At 42.2% G+C, this 22,631-nt stretch overlaps 1 protein-coding gene across 2 annotated transcripts in view; it reads right to left on the minus strand.

Annotated features, from left to right (window-relative positions):
• The window catches only part of LOC147683834 (fetuin-B-like), a 184,597-nt gene that overhangs the window by 122,141 nt on the left and 39,825 nt on the right, over nt 1–22,631 (minus strand). For both annotated transcript variants that reach the window (XM_086944233.1, XM_086944232.1), the window contains exon 5: nt 22,237–22,344. In XM_086944233.1, the coding sequence (XP_086800359.1) occupies nt 22,237–22,344 (108 nt within the window). The remainder of the gene's footprint in view (nt 1–22,236; nt 22,345–22,631) is intronic.

Genomic DNA, 22,631 nt, shown 5'->3' on the forward strand with positions numbered 1-22,631 from the left:
CTCCACCCATACACGTGAGTTACAAAGGTGTAGACATAGAAAAAACACGTATTTCATTATACATATACGTGCACACCTCTAAAGTACATATCAGAGTTGATAATAATATGTTAAAAAATTATTATTATTAAATTATATCTGCATGAATGCATTTACAATGTCATATTAAACCATAGCCATGTATAGAACATACTAAATATGCGTATGTCAATTCTACATACAGCTGTGCCCATTAGATTCGAATCCATCTCTAGAAAAATATATAAATCCTATCTATATACATTATACAATGATCCCAAGTTATACAAAAATATATATAAAAATATACATATGCCTATTCCTATATATATATATACATATTTATATCCTACAAAAATATACACTATTTTCCTATTTACAAAATCTGTATCTTATCCAAATTGCTTAGCAATATAATGGACACATGGACACATATCTGTGTATGACTCAAGAAAATGACTAATAACACGTGCTAATGGTATATCAACGCTGAAAATAAATAACCCACTGGTGATAATTCTTATTGTGATCTATATTAAAAATATAACAAAAGTGCACCCTAGTGAAAATAAAAACACAATATCGGTGGACAAAAAATCATAGGTCCCCAAATTATTCTATAAATGGATAAAGAGATGCTATATACAAGAAGGCAGTATACATCAAGGTCCAGGTGATACATGAATCCTTTGTGGACTCCCATGTGGTGCCAGTCCGGCGCCATCTGGTATCAGTTGTTATATTCAGAAAGACCTTGAGGAGAAAAATACAGAAAGAACCCATTGAGAACATTAGGATTAATAAGACTACAACAAATGATGTAAGTCTTCAGTGGTGTTCAGTCCATTGGGGTATTTGCTGTCTAGTTCTATTATGTATTCGGTTTCTTTCTTACGTAGCAGTTTTTCTCTGTCGCCTCCTCGGACGAGGGGCGCAACCACATCTATAACATAATATGATAGATTGGACAAATCATTATTATGAGTAGACTTAAAGTGGCGTGCTACTGGGTACGTATTGTCATTGTTGACAATGGCTCGCAAGTGTTGCAAAATCCTGGCGTGCACCTGTAGTTTGGTACTGCCCACATATCGTAGGCCACAGGTGCACGTCAGGACATATATTGCAAACTCGCTGTGACAATTAAAGTAACCTCGGATGGCCTTTCTCCTAGGACAGAAGGGTGTAAAATAATGGGATGTGTTCACACCGAATTTACATGCCCTACAGGAGGAACATTTAAAGAAACCTTTTTGTTTTAGCCACGCGCTACCATTTCCTACTTCCGGGCTATTTTTAACTAGACAATTATGCATACTGGGTGCTTTTTTATACGTAATGGTAGGTGTATTGGGGATGATATCACCCAGGACACTATCAGTACGCAGAATGGACCAGTGCTTCCTCATAATGGACCTTATTTGTTTCTCTTGTTTGCTGAATGCCAGTATAAGGCGGGGCGCGGGGTTCTCAGATTCTACATCTACGATTTCAGATGTTAGAAGGGATTCCCGGGGTTTAGCTCGACTACGCCTCAGTGCGCTATTAAGGACCTTGTTGTTGTATCCTCTGGCTTTCAATCTGTTAATTGTAGTCTGAGCTTCTTGTTCAAAGGTTTCAGGAGTGCTACTGATTCTCTTAACTCTGAGTAGCTCCCCATACGGAATATTAGAGATGACGTGTTGGGGATGTTTACTGCTAGCATGTAATATGCTGTTGCCATGTATATATATATATCCAAACAAAACAAAGCAATGGAGCACTCTGCGGGTTCAAGTAATCCAGTTTATTGTGCCACAGAAGCGTTTCAGCAACATGCCTTTTTCAATGTGATTGCGCAAAAACAAGATGATTGTCACCTGATCAGTTTAAAATACGTCTCAGTGCACTCTCATTAAAAGGTGAATGATGGCTGTAGAAAGCAAACCTTTAATTCACCATGAAGCGTTGCTAAACATTGCACCGCCATCATTGTGTGTCAATTCCCATTGAAAAGGCATTTGAGGCAAACGAGGGACATTACATCCAGTGTAATACTAACCTTTAAATATGAATGCATTCTCTTGATCTAATGAGAAGAAATGTGCACGACTGCTCATTGTGTTTACGAAGTGTGTTAAACTGCAAGCTGACCCGTATCTACTGTGATTTTAACATCTACTTAAGTGAAATGAACTAAAACGGGAGTCAAAGCGAAACAAAAGGGGATGATGGACGGAGCATTTTAGCAAATCAAACACTCACCCCCAGTCAACTGATCTGGGTTTAATCCATCACCATTCTTTGGCTCACTCAGCCACCCCAGTTCAGACTTGGCCATATGCAAATCAGTCTGACCCTGTGCCTCATGGGAACAGTCCAGCCTGAACTGCCAAGCCATGTCTTCCCTGGACCGGAAACAAGCATCCTGGGACCGGTTTCGTATTCATAATCCTCATCAGCCAGGCTATCTTGAATCCAGTGGCCAAGTGAGCAAGGGACTCACGTCTGAGCATACCCTGCCAACTTAGGGCGAACAAAGCGAAACAAAAGGGGTTGATGGATGGAGCGTTTGAGCACATCAAACACTCACCCCCAGTCAACTGATCTGGGTTTAATCCATCACCATTCTTTGGCTCACTCAGCCACCCCAGTTCAGACATGGCCATATTCAAATCAGTCTGAACCTGTGCCTCATGGGAACAGTCCAGCCCGAACTGCCAAGCCATGTCTTCCCTGGACCGGAAACAAGCATCCTGGGACCTGTTTCGGATTCGGGAGTCAGCCATAAAGTGAACTGATGGGGATTTGGTCTTGGTCCAGAAAGCGCTCTTTTTTTTTAAATGGTGTAAATCCATTTAGTAGTTTCTGAGAAATGTAAAGATTTCTCAGATATACAACTGTGACCAAGGTGGATCTGCGACCCCTCCCGATCTTGTGCCTGATCTCTGATTGGCTGCCAACACTTCAAACCAGGAAGTGTTTGCAACCATCTTGTGACTTGATTGAACCGAGTCACAAGGAAAAAGATTTTTAAAAATTGAATGGGGCAGGGTAGAAATACCCTGTCCCCCTAGGCCTCTTGGAGGAGTCCCACAGGGAACCTCCAGGGACAAAAAAAACATTTTTTAAAAAGCTTTTTGGCTGGAATAGCAATGGATCCGTGAATCCTGCGAAAATGTTTTTAAAAAACGAAGCACCTTTTCCCATTCTTTGTTTATTTAGGCTCCCGGGTGGGCAAAGTCCTGGGGGAAATTCTAAATATTTATGGGGACCTGTGCTGGCCCCCTGCAGCCCCAGGGACTGCCACCTCCAAGGGGCTGATGAGAAAGGAAATGCAGTGGTGCCATGTGGCCACCCGCACCCATGGGTATGGCCACAATCCCGGGGCTAAAAGCTAAAAAAAATGATAGTGCATGGGGGGCACCACCTCCTTGGAGCTTACATTTTGTTGGAGGGGGGCCGCACGCCCCCCTCGTGAAACCCTGCATGGCCCTGAGGACCATCACTCTCCATGGCCTGTTCCAGCAATGTCCCGGGGTGCCCAACCCCAGGACATTGCAGTTTGCTATGGCTAAGCTGGAGCACTCCTCCTATCAAGCCACAGCAAACTCTGTTGTGGTTCATGGAAGCGAGAGCAGTAAAAATGCTCTTGCTTCCATGAAGTGGAGCAGAATTGAGCAGAGGCAGCTCCCTTTGTCCAAAAGCAATACCGGCTCCCGCAGGACCTAAGGCATTGAGGCTCCCCTCGCAGTCATTAATATGGTCACAATGCCTCGGGGGTGGGATCCCCAGGGGAATATTGGCCTGGGGACGGGGTCTGCTCTGCCCCCTCCCCTTTTAAAAAAGAAATTGTTGAAGGCCTGCCCCTGGGGATGAGGTTTCCGGGACCGCAATAGGCCTGGGGAGGGGGGCTGCATGGTCCCCCTCCCATTAAAAAAAACATGTTTTAAATGGGGTTATTATAATCCTTTAACTGTAACTTTTATCTGGGATCTAAAGACAGACCATGTCACTTATTCTTTTAGTGAGGTAGAGACCAATCAAACATACTTAAATGGCCTAATATTTTCCCGGATGTTCTGTTTTTTTTAATTATTTTATGATTGGTCTTGTAATGTTGATAATTGTTTAGATGTGAGTTTTTTTCTGATGACTCTATTGTTAATTCATTTAGGAGTGTTTGTGATAAGGTTCAGTCATTGTTCACATACACAGAGAATTCTAGACAAGCTTGCCATTCAGGTTTTTTTTATTACATGTTCAAGGGCCATTCACAAACTTAGTGAAGCACTAAAAGAGAAGCCAAGATATTGCTCAAGAGTAGCCTCCTGCAGCATCAAATATAAAACAGCGGTCAAAGAACATAACATTTACTTACAATAGGAGACTTGAGATTAACTCATGTATGCCAGCAGCATTAGGTATAGCTTCCTGTTTTGGGAAATAATTAATTGGCCACTATTTCATGTTCACCTAGGGCCATTAGTATCTTTACATGTTCTACCTGATATGTGGGTAAGGCACTTTGAAGCAATTTATGGTACTCCTACTTTATTAACTGAGTCCTATGATCTCCTTCTGACTTTAAGTCACACAAACATTTATTTCCTGTGGAAGGAGGCAAGGGATGCTATCAATGTGATGCCCTGTTGCTGTTCCCCAGGACTTATTGAGCTCCAACGTTATGCTTTTTGCTCTATTAATTATCATTTATATCACTGCAGCAGTTTGGTATTTTCTTTCTTTATCCTAGTCAAAATCAGTGGTCCTACCTGCATTTAAAACATGTCCTTGTTGCTACCAACCTATTTCCCATATTTGCCCCATAGTCGAGACCTCATGGCCTGCCATCACCACTGTAGAAATAGCTGCTACCATGAAAACCATCTACTCGTGGTCTCCATCGGACCCTTGCCCCCACCACGCTTTCACCAAAGGACTCCTACCAATCAATGAAGCCCTAACACCCATCACCAATGCCGCCATCAACTCAGCCACATTCCCCAACAGCTGGAAACATGCCACCATCATGCCCCTTTTTAAGAAACCATCCACTGACCCAGCCATGCTTTTCAGGTACAGACCCATATCCTTGCTACCATACCCAGCAAAACGAATCCACTGATGACTCACGCCCCACCTCAGCAAGCGCCAGCTCCTCAATGCCACACAGCACGGTTTAAGACCCAACCGCAATGTAGAAACAGCACTCATTGCCAACACAGATGACATCTGTATGATCCTTGACAGGGGAGATACGGCAGCCCCCTTTCTCATGGACCTCTCTGCAGCATTTGACAGGGTCTGACACCCCATCCTCATCAGTTGCCTGCATGAGATTAGCATCCAAGGACCTCTCTCCAATGGATCTGCTCCTTATTAACGAATAGAACACAAGCTGCCAGCCTGGCACCTCACTCCTCAGAAGCCCACAAACTCATTGAGGTGTCCCTAAAGGTTATGACTAAGCTCTACCATTTTCAATGCATACATGATCTTTCTGACAGTGTCCTCCACGCACAAGATATCAAAATCTTCTCCCATGCAGGTGACAAGCAACTCATACCATTCCTCTCAGACAAGACCCCCAACACAAGAAACAAGTTCACCACCTGCAAGTAGTGATCTTCGGTGTGAACACCTCACCATGTGACTCCAACTGGTGGCCGGCAGAACTCAGACTTACACCCACACCCAAAATCCACACCAGGAACCTCAGAAAAATCATCAACAGCAAACTGGAGACAACTGCACAAGTCAACAGCATCACTATATCCTGCTTCTACACGACCTCAAAATGCTGGGCAAGATCTTCAAATGGCTCCCAAGCAACACAAGTAAGAATGCCACTCATTCCCTCATCACCAGCAATTTGGACTATGGGAATACCCTCTATGGCGGGATCACCAAGCAACTCACTAACAAACTATAGACCATAAAGAACTCAGCGTGTCAAACTCATCCTCAGCCTTCCACACAGAACTCACATTACACTACACCTTAGGGAAAAAGACTGGCTTCCAACACATAAACATACTCAATTCAAACTCCTCCCACACATATTCAAGGCACTCCAAAACTCAGTCCCACCTACCTGAACAGTCGCACCTCTTTCCATCAACCATCCAGACACCTCCACTTTGCTGGCCTCCCACTCGCCAACATCCCATGCATACACAGAACAAGATGCGGAGGACAAGCATTCTTTTGCATCGCTCCCTCTCCACATCGGGCCACCCCCTCTCTTTCTGAATTTGGCAAGAAGCTGAAGACCTGTTTTTTTTTTTCAATTAACCGACCTACCATAGGTAGGGCTAGGCACACACCCCTAATCATGGCTAGGATACCCTTGTGGGTAATAGTGTACTTTACCAATACACATAACGTAACATAACACAACAATAGATTGATGTCCTGAGCTAAAGATGATCACTTTTTGTCTAATGTCCAGTATGGATTTAGACCCGGCTTAGGGACTGTTGACCAGAGCCTAAACTTACACCTCATTTTCAACAAATACACAGTAGCTAAACAAGGATCCATTCATTTAGCCTTAATGGATCTAAGTGCAGCATTCAATAGGGATAACATGTTAAACTCTGGGCCATCAAGCTAAACATAGGAGTAGAGCAAATATTGTTTATTTATTGCATGATTTGCACTTGAATCAGCCAGGCATGCTAAGTAAGGTTAATGCACAGAGCAGTTTGTTTTACAACAGGGTGTGAACTAGGGCTGTATTTGGGTTTCTTTTTTGTTTATATTATATATTACTCAACTGGAACAGGCATTGATCGAAGGTAGGCATAATATCCTCATGATAGGGATGAGTCTGATACCACCATTATCGTATGCCAATGGCACGGTTCGTTTATCCAGAACAGCATTAGGCCTTCAGCACCCCCTTAATTATTTTGTGAGTTTTATGGATAGCCTGGACTTGAGCACAAATGTAATAAATCTTATGTTATGGTGAAAAGCTCCTAGGTCGACAAAATCTAGAATGTTTTCCATTAAGGGCAGAGCCAGGAGCTGTGTCGAGTCATTTACACATCTATGGATCACCTTTGACTCCTCTAATTCTTGGTGTTCATTGTTAAGACCTAGAAGATATGGTTTCTCTAGAAGTATAAAAAGAAACCAAGCGTCGCCGCTTGCCCTCTGCGCACTGTTGCAACCCCACTACGGGGAAATGTTAAACCTTCGACTTTTCAATTTCTTTAACTCAAATTCAAAAATATAATAAACAGTGAAATATCACCAATACTCTGTGTCATTGATTTAATGTCTTTACTGATATATCTTATTTTACTCATATGATATACGCTTCATGTACATGTAAATCATGGTCACATCAATGAATAGCAAACAATTTTCTTTCAAAGAAATGTCGGTTCACAACAACATCCTGATCATTTTATCCCTGCCCAATGCATTTCGGGCCACCAGGCCCTTCGTCAGGGGCGGTACCTAAAAAAGGAAAATAAATGCTGTCACTTAAATGTGTATTATCCTGCAGCAATGCAAAGTTCATAGCTTGTCAGCAAGTGCAATCATTATATACATAAACATTTAGTTTGAGAGAAAAACCTAATAAACGTGTTAATCTTGTACTCACTAGAACCATGTGTTGTGGTGTGCCGAAAACGATGAGTTCCGGTGGGTCAGTGTGAAGGAAAGTTAATCCAAGCTCTAAAAAGAACGGATACTGATGACTGCCATGTTTATGATTAACAACAAAAAAAATGACCAGAGTCTGAGGCTAGAAATACATGACTTACGGAATGCTAGAGAGCACCACTTGGAGATACCGTCCTGGTTTATACAAATAGAATGACTGATGTAGGCTGGTAAACACTGTTACGGAAGAATCATGGCGACCGGAGAGTCCCCTGGGAGAACACCATCTAAAGAAACATAGGCAAGCGGTATTGGTCACATGTATTTACCCACCGGGCGAATCAGCTCTGCCTTTAGATAAATACAAATCAACGCGATCTCCACTCAAATAATGAACACAAAGCGCACCTCATTCAATTCCGCAGCTGCTAATGAACTGGGTCGGTATACATTTCCACGTGAGATAACCGAGTTCGAGTCAACTGCAAAGAACGGAAATCACACTATTAGTCTATGGGCGCGTGGTCGAGACGCTATTCAATAGGACCCAGCGTTCTATCTACCTGACTCAGCCTGCGGCAAACGCGTAATCAGCTCCGGTCGACCCTCACTCCTTCCTCGTCAGCTCCCTCACTCCTTCCACGTAAACTCCAATAACGCGGTGTGCATCAGTATCCAAGCACTCCGTGAAATACTAGCGCTCATAGTGATGACGTGTAACGGACGCCTCAGACTGGACACTAAAAACTGAAGACATAAACATGGCAGTCATCAGTATCCATTCTTTTTAGAGCTTGGATTAACTTTCCTTCACACTGACCCACCGGAACTCATCGTTTTCGGCACACCACAACACATGGTTCTAGTGAGTACAAGATTAACACGTTTATTAGGTTTTTCTCTCAAACTAAATGTTTATGTATATAATGATTGCACTTGCTGACAAGCTATGAACTTTGCATTGCTGCAGGATAATACACATTTAAGTGACAGCATTTATTTTCCTTTTTTAGGTACCGCCCCTGACGAAGGGCCTGGTGGCCCGAAATGCATTGGGCAGGGATAAAATGATCAGGATGTTGTTGTGAACCGACATTTCTTTGAAAGAAAATTGTTTGCTATTCATTGATGTGACCATGATTTACATGTACATGAAGCGTATATCATATGAGTAAAATAAGATATATCAGTAAAGACATTAAATCAATGACACAGAGTATTGGTGATATTTCACTGTTTATTATATTTTTGAATTTGAGTTAAAGAAATTGAAAAGTCGAAGGTTTAACATTTCCCCGTAGTGGGGTTGCAACAGTGCGCAGAGGGCAAGCGGCGACGCTTGGTTTCTTTTTATGTTTGTTTCATTGAAGCTGTTGGACACAGCATCTCCTTCTGCTTAGCACGCGTAATAAATTGTTTTCGTGTAAAGACTAATTGAAGTATAAGCATTGTAACGAAATGAGTGCCTCTCCCATTTCTAATATTTGTTCTCTAGAAGTATAGCATCCACCTTTAATTTTGCCATCAGGCTGGGCTATAAGCCATTAGAAACCATGTTGATAATTTACAAGGCCTAGTGTGTCCCCATTGCTACTTGAGACAGTGGTATTTAGTGGTATGTAAATTCTCCGGTGCTGCAAAACATTGAAAATATGTGTATGAGAAGACTGTTATCGCTCCGCTTAAGCTCTGCCTCGTTTGTTGTACATGAGGAGTTAGGCCAGGGTTACTTGTCAGATGTTTGCAGTTATGTCCCCTCTTTTACGGTTATCAGTATGGTAAATCCTGATACTGAGTTAAGTTGTTTGATTATAAAACACAGTTTGTCTCTCAATTTTGCATCTGGAGTCCCATGGCTGAGATAGTTTGAGCACTATTTCGAACGTTTGAGACACCCTGCAAACTTTGAATGCCCTGAGATCATTGTCTGGACAAAACAAACTTCTAATAAATGGAAAAAAGATGAGAGCGAATCATGTGCATTAGTGAAACCATCTGTCAGAGCATACAGGCCTGATTACGATATTGGCAGATGGGGTACTCCATCACAATCATGATGCACATTCCATCTGCCATATTACAAGTTTCATTCTATTGTATGGAATTGTAATTTGGCAAACAGGATATCAGTCATGTTTGTGATGGAGTATCCCATCCGCCAAGATCCTAATCAGGCTCTATGTTTTGTTGAAATCTTATATATTTATTGACCCATACTTGTTGCTCAATATGTCTAAAAATTATACTTTCTTTATTCATTTGTTTTAGACTGAATATAATTCATCATTTATTAGCTACTCCAAAGGGCTGGAGAAAAGATTCTGATTCTGGTCAATATAAATGTGATTCTGTTTCTAATCAGAATACTTTGCATTCTATCATGTTTTGCCCTTTTCATAAATATGTAAGTCTTTTATATATGTTTTGGTGGCTGGTTTGCACTTTATGCAGGTGAGGCCTGCTTTGTTGTATTTACAATTTTTACCTAGTGAGTGCACTTGTTTTTATGTAGCATGATTTTTGGCCGGCACTGTTAGACTAAGGAAGCCTTCAAGGCCTATCGCTCCCATTGACTGACACTGGGTTACCCTATTGCATTTAATAAGTGCTAACTTTGGATTGGGAGCAAGTAGAGATGTCATGTTTCAACTCAAATGAATTTAATTTTAAATATTCCTTAATAGTAAATTCTCGAGTTAGGTCACAATTCTGAAAAAGCCACTTTTAGAAAGCTGCTATTTTCTTGTCCTAATCATTTGTGCCTTCTGCCAATGTCATAAGTCACAGGGCTGTGAATGGCACTGCTGTTGACCTTTGTGTATTCCTCCCAGACAGTGACAAAATGGGGAATAGGTGTGGAAGACTTCAGAAAGACTGCCCTGCTTCAGAGGACTTCCCTGCTTCTCCCAAAGAAAAGCCCTGCTGCTTCAAGGAATGCCTTGCTGTTTGAAGAAGAATGCACCACCTCCTTGAACCCATGACTATCAGAACTGACTCCAAGGGCTAGTTGGCTGTCCACCTGTGTGAGCTACAGGGGCATAACAAGATCCTGAGGCCTTGATCCCAGATGCTGGTTTTTGGTGGAGTGAGTCTTAACCCTCCAATGATGCCATTGATAGTGGTGTTGGTGGTCTTCTCCAAAAGTTGAGACTTAAAAAAATTTCAACAAAAACTTCCTGGCTAAACTGCAGAAGATCATGATCTACCTGCCAACCAATCTACCCAAGGTACATTGCCAGTGTGACTTTGGTAGCTTTCGCTACTTTCTTCTCTGCAGCAGTAAATCATGTTCAGTAGGATCTCTCAGTGAAGGCATCCACCCTTGTGGAGCCCTCATCAGTTACAGCCTGCATCTTTGTCTGGCTGAAGACTTTCAACTTCCAAAAAGTTATCTAAGTCCAAAAAGTAAAAATCTTCACCTCGACCATGATGATGCCTACTCCTCGAACACCACCTGCTGCATTGCCCACCTGATCTCTACCTTCTCAGGAGCTATTCTTCAGAAATTCTTCTAAGTTAAAGGTAAGCCGAAAAAAGGCCAAATCCACCCCTTGTATCCGACCTGCGCTCCATCAGGGTCGCTTTACCTTTTTGCCTTTGGCCCAGTCTAGCGCCAGATATACTCTGTTTGTGCTTTGTTTTTTTAGGTACTAGCTTTCACTAAAAACTTTACAAATTTCTAACTCTTGTTCAACTAATTAGATTTAATTTGTTTTGGTGTCATTCTATTCATTAAAAATGACTCTAGTTTTTTTAATTAGTTTACGTTTTTTCTTGTGTTGTGTTTTGCACCTTATTGCTGGTTGAGTGCTGCGTAAATAGTTTACACATTGCCTCTAGGTTAAGCCTGGGTGTTTTATGTGCCAAGCTACCAGAGGTTACTTTTTGCTTATTCAATTTTATTGATAATCAACAAAGTACCAACTTGTACACCGCATGAAAGCAATACAGATTGCTGTACATCAATCGCTATAGCTGAAGGTAGGCATGTTCACAAAACACACATTTTGTATATATTAGTCAGTTATGCAAAATCTTTCTAAGCTTCGCCTTCCAGCTCTTCTTGCAGGGTCTACTTTGTCGCGCATGTCAAAGTGTCAGCCAGTCGGGTCCCTGCAGCCCCATGGGTCAAATTAAGGTATTGCACTACTGGTGCCCAAATGTCTTTAGGGCATGATATCGGAGGCATAAGTTCCCAATAATATGTCAGTCATTCATTACAATAAACAACATCATGCAACCCACTGTTGAAAGCACAACGCTGGAACTCGCCCCACGTCATGGCCACCATGTGCTTATCTAGCACAAGTATCAGGGAGAGCAGTTTCCTAGTCTCACATGGCGGTATCTTACATAGCCCAGCAGTGCCAGCTCAAAGTTCTCCCTAATAATAGTGGCTATCACTTGACACACTCTTCCCAGTAGCATTGCACCAGAGGGAACAACCAGGCTACATGTATGAAGTTACCGGTTGTGACCCTGCATCTGGAGTAGTGTGGCAGGTCTCTCGGGCCCAGTTTGTGCAGCCTATCTGATGAGTGATAAATTCTGTGTAAAAGTTTATAATGAATGAGTCTAAGCTTATAGTTCAGGGATATTCACCTGTTTGGCTGCAGCAGTAGATCAATTGCTCTTCGAAGATTTCTAGGTCGAGGTCTTCCTCCCACTTCTGATGGGACCAGGGGGTCTGCCGACTGGGCCTTTTCCTAGCTCAGGTTGTATATGTGTGACACAAGCCATCTGGGCAACTGCGAGGTCCGCACCTGTTCAATGGTGTTGGAGGTAGGTGACCAGGATGCGAAGTTCTGGTCCAGTTCCCGGCATGCTGCTTTTAGAATGTAGTAGATAAGATGATGGAGAGGATGGAATCCTATCTTTGTGTGAGGACCTACTGTTGTATTACAGTAATTCCTGGATATAAATCTTCTGGACTTGTGAGGTAGAGAATCTTCTATCTCCTGCACTGCCCGACATCCTCTGTTGCCCTAATCATCGGGTTTTAAAGCAACGCTGTGCTTAGTGCATACATGACCGGTCGACCAGCGCGGTTCAGCAGCCTGTGCCAGACCCACACTGTGCAGCCTACAGTGTCAATCTCCACTACCGGTCATTTTTGCTCAGCCCACAAAATGGTGGTAAGTCACTGTGGGGCAGTTGTATCCATTTCAATGGGTAGGTGAGGCTGAAAGGGCAGCGGGTGCATCCAGTAATGGAGATATTATGCTTTGGGACACACGCAATATAGTTTAAAGTCTGGCACCACTAGGTTCCCTGGCTGTAGGCTAGGACAAGGCTCTCCCAACTCAGGGGGGGCTGCTTTTCCAACCAGGCCAGTCTGTTCAAGGCTGTTCTTAACATGCCAAAATACTCTTTCCTGAAGGGAATCAGTATATTGTTGAAGAGGTACAGGCAGGAGAGCCATCTTAGCTAATGAGATGCATCTTGTCAGGGACAGCGGCAGTATGATCCATTTATCGATTTGTGTGTCTGCTTTGGTTATTAGTAAGCTGTAGTTTTCACAGATAATCTCCTGTATGTCCCTGGTGAAGTATAGCCAGAGAAGCTGGCAAAGCGCTCAAATTCCCTGATGATCAGGATCACACTTCCAGAAGGGTGATTCACATAGAGTGTGATGTTGTCTGGGTACAGAGAAACCACAGGACATCTACCAGTGAAACTGAGGCCTTTGTGAGAGGCTCCTTCACTAATGTGAACAGGACCAGCAAGAGTGAACAACCCTGCCTGGTTCCATGGCCTACATGTATTTAGTCTGACAGCATGCCATTCTGCCATATTCGTGCTGTGGTTGTCACTCATACGAGGTTAATTCACTTCAGTATCTGCTCCCTCATTCTCAACCTGAGTATATAAACTAGATAAGGCCATTCAAGCAAATCAAATACTTTGGTGGCATCCAGAAAGACCACCACCACCTCTTGATCAGGGTTAATTTGATGTAAAATGGAGAGAGCGTTCTCAGATATTGCAAGGTTGACCTGCTCTGAAGAAATCCTGAGTGATCTGGGTGAATTAGAAAAGAAAGCAAAGTTTGCAGTCTGATTTCCACCATCTTGGCTAGAGTTTTATTACCAGTGTTAATAAGGGACAGTGGTCTGTACAAGTCCAACCCCACCCGGGTCTTGGCAGGCTTTTGTACTGTCATCATTCGGGCCTTTTGCATGGAAGGATGGAATGACCCTCGTACAACTGCTTCTTAATAGACTGCCACAGCCTAGGGGCCAGGAGGAATATGCACTCTTTGTATAATTGGCCTGGTAACCCATCGGGCCAGGAGCTTTGCCACTCAGAAGAGACAGTATCATTTCTATAATTTCCTTGATGGTTGCAGGCCTGTTGAGGTATTTTCCGTGCCCACCCTCTAACCATTCCAGCGCTATAATGTTGGTGTACTGATCCAACCCCTGTAGTTCAGGTTGGGAAGTGTACATCCCCGTATAGTGCTTCTGGAAGGGAGACAGTATCTGCTATGTCTCTGTTGTGTTGTGGAAGTTGGGCAATGTTAGATGGGACACAATCCCATTGCTTTCATTTTGTTCTTTAATGGCCACCAAGGTTTCCTGGCCTGTGGCTCTCACTGTAGGTCTTTGCCTTCTCTGGCCAGGAAGTTGAGTTTGGCTAGGGACGTTTCTTGGTACTCAGTAAGTGTAGCTCTGGTTTGTGCTGTGTGCTCTGGGGCCCTCTGCGTCCCCTCAACAGCTTCCAGTGCTTGCAGGCTGCCTTCCAATTAGCTTAAACTGCACCTTATATCACACACTACTCCTGCCTGTTTCACAGTACAGGCCACCTTCTATGTTTCTCTTAGTGTTGCAGCACTAGACACAGATTTCTCATTTGTCTTGAAGAATTACATTCTTTCCATCTGAATTTCTTCTCGAAAGATGTCATCTCTTATCGCCCCTGTTGGCAACCACCAGCTCAAGGCTCTTTGACGACATCTCGGCAATCATCAGCCACATGGGTGCGCGGTCAGATAATGTCCTAGTTAGTTGTGTCATATCTGTTTTCCATGCTCCAATACCATTTGACATTAACAAAAAGTCTAGGCGTGACCATGCATTATGGTAGGAGGATATGCAAGCCCTTTCTCTGAGGTGGTGGTGGAGAAGCCACCAAAAATCAACCAGCCTTCTTTCTGACATGTTTGGCAATTGCTAAGCTGCTAACATTACCGTAGATTGGGGGTCTAAAGGGAATGTTTATAGACATGTAAGTGTATATATCCTCATATATTCTGAAAAAACACTCTATACACCTACGGTCTTATACATGTGGGTACAGTGTAAGAAGACACGCCCTAATTAAACTCTCAACTCTCAAATTTGTGTTTAAACACAGGGGAAAGCATCCCTTAAGGATAAGACCCCTCACTCACCCAAGGGTGATATGCTTCATCATATGGGGCCTCCTTACCAGTGGGAAACCCTTGTCACCACTGGGAGCTACTACTTCAGGATTTTAAAGAAGGAGCTCAGAGATGTTTTTTCAGGGGTAGGATGGTAATCCCATATGTGTAATGATGGGTTGTAGTGAGGAATTATGCAGCGCTGTGTGAAGGAAGGGTGTGAATTAAAACTGTCAAGATAGGATCACCAATTGACTTTATTAATGTGTTCTACCTGACAGGATTAAAAATGTAACAGCACAGTGGTATGGATATAAACCACTGTTAGTGATTGGTCGACATGTTTCAGCCTGATGATCAATTTTTTGTATCAGCGGCTTTCTTCAGGACCAGGTATTTAACAATGCCGCTGCAATAATTGTGTAAATAATAAAGATAAATAACTTTCTAACACACCACCAGTATTCCAGCTCAATTCTTTTCTTTAGTCAGGCCATACTCTGGGAATCTATAAAAGAAACACCGTTCTGATATGCGAGCCATTTAATTATAGAGATACTGACTCTCCCCTTTATTTAGCTTATTTAGTGTATGCACTAGAAACAGTTCCGATATACTATATTTGCGGAATAAAATGTCATAAATGTAGCACGATTTGCTCTACATCACCAGTTACACGCATGCGTAACAAAATATAGTTTAATGCCCACACATGCGCATTGCGCATTACATAAGAACAGACGGCCGGCAATTACAGCTTCTTGCCCATGCACGAGAAAACAGTGTTACACAACCTGCACATGCGCAGTGAACAAATATTACGCAGGCGCGAGGATAGACGCCTTGGACTGAGAGGACCCGTCTCCCGGCACAGCGGTATCCTATTAGAAAACAGATTATTTAAAACATGGGTAGACCTGCCGTTCGGTACCTCCCGGGGCTTGCTCATTCCACGAAGAGGTACCGACGGACAGGTACGTTTTTTCGTGATTCCGAAGGGCCTGGTTCTATGTGTGTTGCCTTCTAGAAAACGATGGGCTTTACAATGGCCCCGCTTTTCTGAAGGAGCTCAGATTTAGGAGACTAATGTCAATAGATAACTATAGCAAGAAGTGCTAGCGTGAGAACACTCTTTGACCTGAAAGCATTGTTAGATTTCACTTGTTCCCCAGCCCTATAGTGTATATGTCCCTTTCAATAGGGAAATTGTTTTTTATCAGGTAGAAGACGGTGTAGCTAAGTTTACTACAGTGCCTTTTTTCCCTCCCGCAGTGCGAGGCCTCCTTCCTGAGCTGATTGACAGGTAGAGTTGAGGCTGAATTATCCAACTCTTGTGGGTAAGTCCATAATATTCAAAAAATCTTAAAATAAGAATGATTAGCTGTGACATAGTGACATGAACACAGTGTACAGTTCTGCATGTGATCATATTAAGTTTGATATGCCCTATTCTTCATTCTTTCCTCTCTCCTTTTCTTCTAATTGCTAAGCTGCCCTGGGATGAGGCCTCCTGCCCAAGACTGTTCTATAAACTCTATTGTCGAGGACCACATTAAAGTTTGACCCCAAATGACTGCTCCAGGACTCAAGTGGTCCACATTCAGCCATAACACCTGAAAGATATCCAGGTCATCCATATTGGGAGCATATATGCACACCAGCGTAACCGGCTGATTGTGTACTTGCACATGGACTAATATATATGTCCCTTCCGGGTCTTTCAGGGAGCTTATTGGCAGTACAAGCGCATGCCATAAGCATACATTAACGTAGTACATTTTGTAATTCATCCTGACAAAGATTGTGGTTGTTGCTGAGTGGGGACTCTACTACCCCTCAAACAATATCCCAATTTCTTACACATACCCTCAATTTTAGAATAAAATGCTTTTTGCATTTTAACTGCTAACATCACAAGAAAGATGTTTTTATAATGAGTACAATCATAATTTTGATTGTATCTAAATGCTCCCACCAAGAGATGTGCAAGGAGAGCCATTTTTCCAAGAGATTGTTACCTCTAATCGGTAGCTTAGTTAATCTGTACCCCCTTGAATTACAATACAAAATTCCTAGCCATTTGGTTTTGGCATAGACCATATTTCTGATAGGTTCCCTAATGCAACATTCATTAAGAGGCAGGACTTCAGACATGTCAACATTTAGTTTATAAACCAAAATATCAGAAAAGCAGGGCAGGTCATTAAAAAACAAAGGCAAGGATTGCTCACTGTGTATGAAAACGTCATCTGCATACATAGTGAATTTGATACTTTGATCGTCGAAAACAACATTTTATAATCATCTTATCTTCTAAGCCTTTCATAAAATAGTTTGAAGACTATGATAAACAATGAGGCAGAAAGAGGGCAGCCTTGTCTATTTCCTTATGTACGCCTACATTTCAAACTGCTTTCCTGGCCTTTATCTAAATGTGTATGCATGAGAAGTTCTAGGTGAAACTATCAGCTTAAGTTTGTGGGTTATATATTTGAATCACCAATGCTGCATTTGGGATCTTATGGTCTCATTGAAAGGCCTGTTGTCCTGAAAATGTCACATGTGCCTCTGCCCACCACACTGAAGTTGTTGATTTGTTAGATGTCAGACACATCACTTACAAGTTATAGCTCAGAACTGCTCCTCCTGACATAGATTTTCCTGCCTAGAAATTGTGGTGTTATCATTAAGAACTCAACAAAAGTAATTAGAGTTCTCTAATAGTCCTATTTAACTTAGTTTTCTTGTAATACTTTGCCTTCCCCCAGCACATTACAGGCAAATAAGATGATATTGAACAGCTGTGGGTGAGACAAGAGATAAGAAAGTCCAAGACATGTCCTTATCCTAGTCCATCAGTAGATTCATATTTGCTGCTGAGGGACTAGTTGATGGTCAATAGAAATTAGCTTTTTTATTCTCCGCTACTTGAAACATGAGAGATGTAGGGATGATCTGCCAATTCTGCATGTGTCTTCAAGGGAACTGTATGGTGCAGCAGGTCCCTCGCCATGCTTCAGGCACACCAGGATTAAGTAGAATGCTGTTGTTGTGGTTTTCTTTCCTTCTGGACAAGGGGTGACACTACACTGGGGTAAGGGACAGGTGAATGGGGATAATGTTAGGTGAGGCATTTACAGCTGTGTCCCCTGATTGTGGCAGCATCCCTAGTATTCTCCCCATTGTGCCAGCATTCGTAGGAGACTCCCCATCCCCTCTTAAAATAAGTGCAGGAGGGAAGGGGAGAGGGCATATAAAGTATTCCTATGTAATGAAATTAAATTTGTCCATATCCTCACATATGGGTCTGTACTGAGCACATGAAGTTGTGCCTTCAAATATGAGACTGAATGCAGTACATGGAGCTGCTCTGAACATAACCAGTTACATATGATCATATACTGCTTTCCTGAGGCTCTGGGCCACAAGTATATAAGGGTCTGCACTGTGATATGTGGCTAAGCATGCACATATTGGTTTGTACTTGTACAATATGCTTGTATACCAGAATGTGGAAGTCACAAATGTCAACATTCAAAAATATTGTGTTCGTGTAGCACTGAATTCCACCTGTATTGGGATTTTCTGGCCATTTTTTGTTGATACATTTTGAGAGGTTTGACCTTTCAAAATTTGTGGGGAGGCTGAAATTGTCTGCGCATCTATGATTTCTGATCCCTCTTCAAACAGGATTGTGTAGGGAAGAGAATTGAGGTACGTCTGCTTATTTGCCAGAACTGAAATACCAGAATAATAACAAATTCAGCAAGAAAGCAATCTACACTTCTACTGTTATTGCCTAGAAATATAGAAATGTCACATTGGTCCACTCTATCCTCCTTCCTACCGAGGCCATTTTTTCGAAAGGAATGGATTTTGGTGTGGTATTTACCATTTGATCATGCCTGGTAGGAATCGACAACATTAGGTGAAGCATTTATCATGTATGATAAATACCTTGTTTTCTGAGTTTTCAACAGCAAAATTGGACAAAATTAGAGGAATGTGAATCTTACCACACCAAATTTTGCTTATACCCATTTTTAAAGGGCATCTCTTCGAGGTAATTTTTTGCATGTTTGACCTGCCAGAAATCACCTGAAGAATGTTGTGGTAGTTCAGTGATGAACACACATTCAGAATTCAGATCCCTGTGAAACAGGGATTTGTGCAGGGACTGGAATGTTTCAGGCCCATTTGTAAAAGAGGACTAGGTATCTATGGTCATGTACTGGCTGGGATCTTGTAAATCATGGCTGTTAGCTGATAATAAAAATACTTCATAGATAGACCAAAATGTCATATGGAATGCACTGCAGCCAGGAAAACAATCTGTGGAAGCCATCGTAATGCTTTTGTATTCCTTCCCAGATGAGCCGATCTCCCTGGCGGATGGGTGCTTTTGGGGAGGTCTACAGTTTAGTCTGGAGAGGAATCCTTTTCAATTTGGAGGTTAAATCTCCTTTATTGCACCTGTAGGGTAAATGCCACCACAATTCAGATGGTCTTGGCAAACTAAATCCCATATGAGGAGCTGTGTAACCGTATGGTAGGGTTGATCTCTCCTAGGATAGAAAAAACTAGGATAGAAAAAACAACTTACCTGAAAGGATTTCATCTCAGAATCATTGTGGGAAGTAAAAACAGTTCCACCTGAATCAGGGTCTCTCTGTCAGTTCACAAAATGCTGTGTCCCTGAGAGGAACTATCTTGAAAGCTCTTGTCTATTTTCCAGACAAGTGGGGATCCTAGGGAACAGGTTGGAGGAGGAAGGGGAAGAAACTGTGGACCTCAAAAGAAGCATCCTGACAGTGCCAATCTCTAATTCATGGGGTGAACCCTAGGGAAGATTTCTATTAAAGATGGATTTCCAAGGAGAGTAGTATATCAAAAGAGAGAAAATAGTGAACATTTGGACTGAACTTGCTAAAAAGTATGCCTTCAAGCCTCAAGAAAGAAGAGATCCTGTAATCAAGCACCTATTACTATTGTAGTATGTCTGCATACATTTCCTTTATTGACCAAAAAAGCAGTGTAGTCTAGGCTGGCAAGAACCTGGAATCCAAAATAATGGTGTCTAGGTTCTCCTGATATCCCTTGCCAGTGACAGGCTGCGTTTTCACCCTACTTCAGATCAAATGTTGAAAGTTTGCAGCCTGGACTTAATGTTTAGTCCAAAAATGTGCTTTGAGTCCCATGTCAGTCAAGATTCCAACCAAAGTACCTTATTTTTTAAAATGCTGATGTATACCTTCCCATTCCATAAACAACATAAAGAGTTTCTCTAATTTAAGCAATGTTCTGCCTATGTTAACTACATCCATACATTCTATATTGTGTACCAAAAGTAAAAGTAATAATTTGGAATAATTTCCAGAATATGCAAGCTGGCGAGCGAGATTTGGCTTTCAAACGCGGGCGGTTGCCGGCGTTCTGGAGTGGTTGCTGTCAGAGGGCTGCCATTCGAGTAGATTTGCTGCCGCTTGAGAAGATTCTCTACTTGAGCAGCAGGAAAATCAACTCGAATGGCTGTGCTCTCTTGTGCAACATATGGTGCCGTTAACGCTGATTTTCAGCGCTGCTCGCACTGTCAGCGCTAAATTGCCCTGCAAGCTGTGCGAGTTGCATATTTTCGGCCCGTTGGTGGAATTTTGCAGAATCTCTAGGGGTTTTTATGTAACTCTGCAGAATTCAGCGGCATGGAACTCCACAAGTTCCGCCCATCCCTAGATTTTATAAGCATCAAAACTAACATGGGTAACAAAAATTATAACTGTATACTTATAGGTAAATTTTAATTTAGGGAGACAGTTGTCAAACTACTTCTCTATTTCTGCTAGCCTAGCGGCAGCTCACCCAAACCTCGATGATTTGGGAATGCATTTTCTATTAAAGAAAGTGTGAATACCCTCACATGAGGATAATTTATGCTTCTTCCTGCATAGTTTGCCATGCCTTACATTGCAGACTGTATGTGAAAGAAAGGAAATTGGATAGGCCTTCTTTAAATATGGCGGGCCTTCCAAACTCTCGATTCAGACAACCGCATAAGTGAAAGGGCTACTAGTGTAGAATTTCTATAGGTGGAGCCAACTGGTGATGTGCTGTCAGAAACTCAGGGCCTGATACACAAAGAGACTCCGCACTTGTGGCGCTGGCTCTGCAGTTATGAGGTGATTTCCGCACTCACGGCAAGATCTCCGCAAGTGTTTTCGCCATCCCTAAATCATGTGTGGAACCATAGGCTTGGGAGAGCAGCATATGTAACTTCAGGTGAACCGTGAATGACTCCCTTAGTCCTTCTTGTTCAAGATTCCAAAGGCTTAAAATGGTATTTCAATTGTATCCACTATTCCTGGGATGCAAAAGAAAGATTATTTTATAGTTTGTCCTTATGAAACTTTGGTTCCTGCATTAAAACTGCAACTTGTCAGTGCGTATCTCTTATCTGTTTGCAGTCCCATAACTAACCCAGATGGAACGGATAGCATGGTCTGAATGTTTACTATTGCATACTCTGCTGGACCAATTATTAATACTTCACTGGTTTGAAGAATCAGCTTGAAGCACTCATAGCCTGAGGCCCTCAAAGCCTGGGGCCCTCAAAGCCTGAGGCCCTCACAGGGAGTCAAGTCAGTTTCACATTAGGAGGACTACACTGAAATAGAAAATGAAAACCATGTATCAAAGCAAATTTTGATGAGTGCTATTTAGCAGGCCTCAGTCCAGAGCAGAGAGGAATCATACACAAATGCAAAACAATAACACAGTGCATAGGAATTACATTACTGTAAATGAAAAAGGAGGCAGTTCTGCTCAAGTATCCCATTTTCCCATCAAAATGGAAATTTGGTTTTCTATGAGTTCCCAGAGCGACATGTTCCTGCCTATAGACTTACCCTGCTTTCTTTCCAACCAATAGAAGGCATACCATCCTGACTAAACAACAACCTGTGCATTATCAAACATTTAAGCACATCGGATTCCATCTTAGTGCTCAGAATGATTTTATCTTCAGGTACTGTTGGGTGATCAGATTATATATTTGGCACCTCAGAGATATAGCAAATATTCAAGTAAATCAAGCAGCAAAATGGCTACAATGTTAGCATGCTTTTGTTAGGGAAACATCCTACAAATGTAGTCATCTATCCCAAAAGGGCAGCATATATTGTAATAGAATAAGATTATTTATACCCTTCGTCGAGATTGGCTATCAATTACAAGGACTGTATTTTGAATTCTGTACTTACAGCTTGTTCATCCTCCAGGAAGTGACAGTCAGCAACATGAGTTTCTGATTTAGAGCAGTTTGTTTCCTTAATAATGAATTCCACAAAATATGATGGACCACCCACCCTCTGAAAAAGAAAAAATGCATTTGTCAGTGATATCCAAATGGTGGAAATCATCTAATGCAGTAGCCAAAATTCACAATTTTTGTAATGCATATTGCGTACAATTTGTGAAACTGCATTTAACTACATTATACGTTTCGCTCTAGTGAGCAAGCATAATTCCCTTATTTCACTTTACAATGATGGTATCTATCCAACATCTATTAGGGGAAAGACCAGTAGAGCTGCTGTGGTGAAAGCCAAATTTTCATCGGATTTATAAGCCCCACATTTAAATTGCCTGTAACTAA

The sequence above is a fragment of the Lissotriton vulgaris genome, chromosome 11 (assembly GCF_964263255.1).
Source record: "Lissotriton vulgaris chromosome 11, aLisVul1.2, whole genome shotgun sequence".
Taxonomy (NCBI): domain Eukaryota; kingdom Metazoa; phylum Chordata; class Amphibia; order Caudata; family Salamandridae; genus Lissotriton; species Lissotriton vulgaris.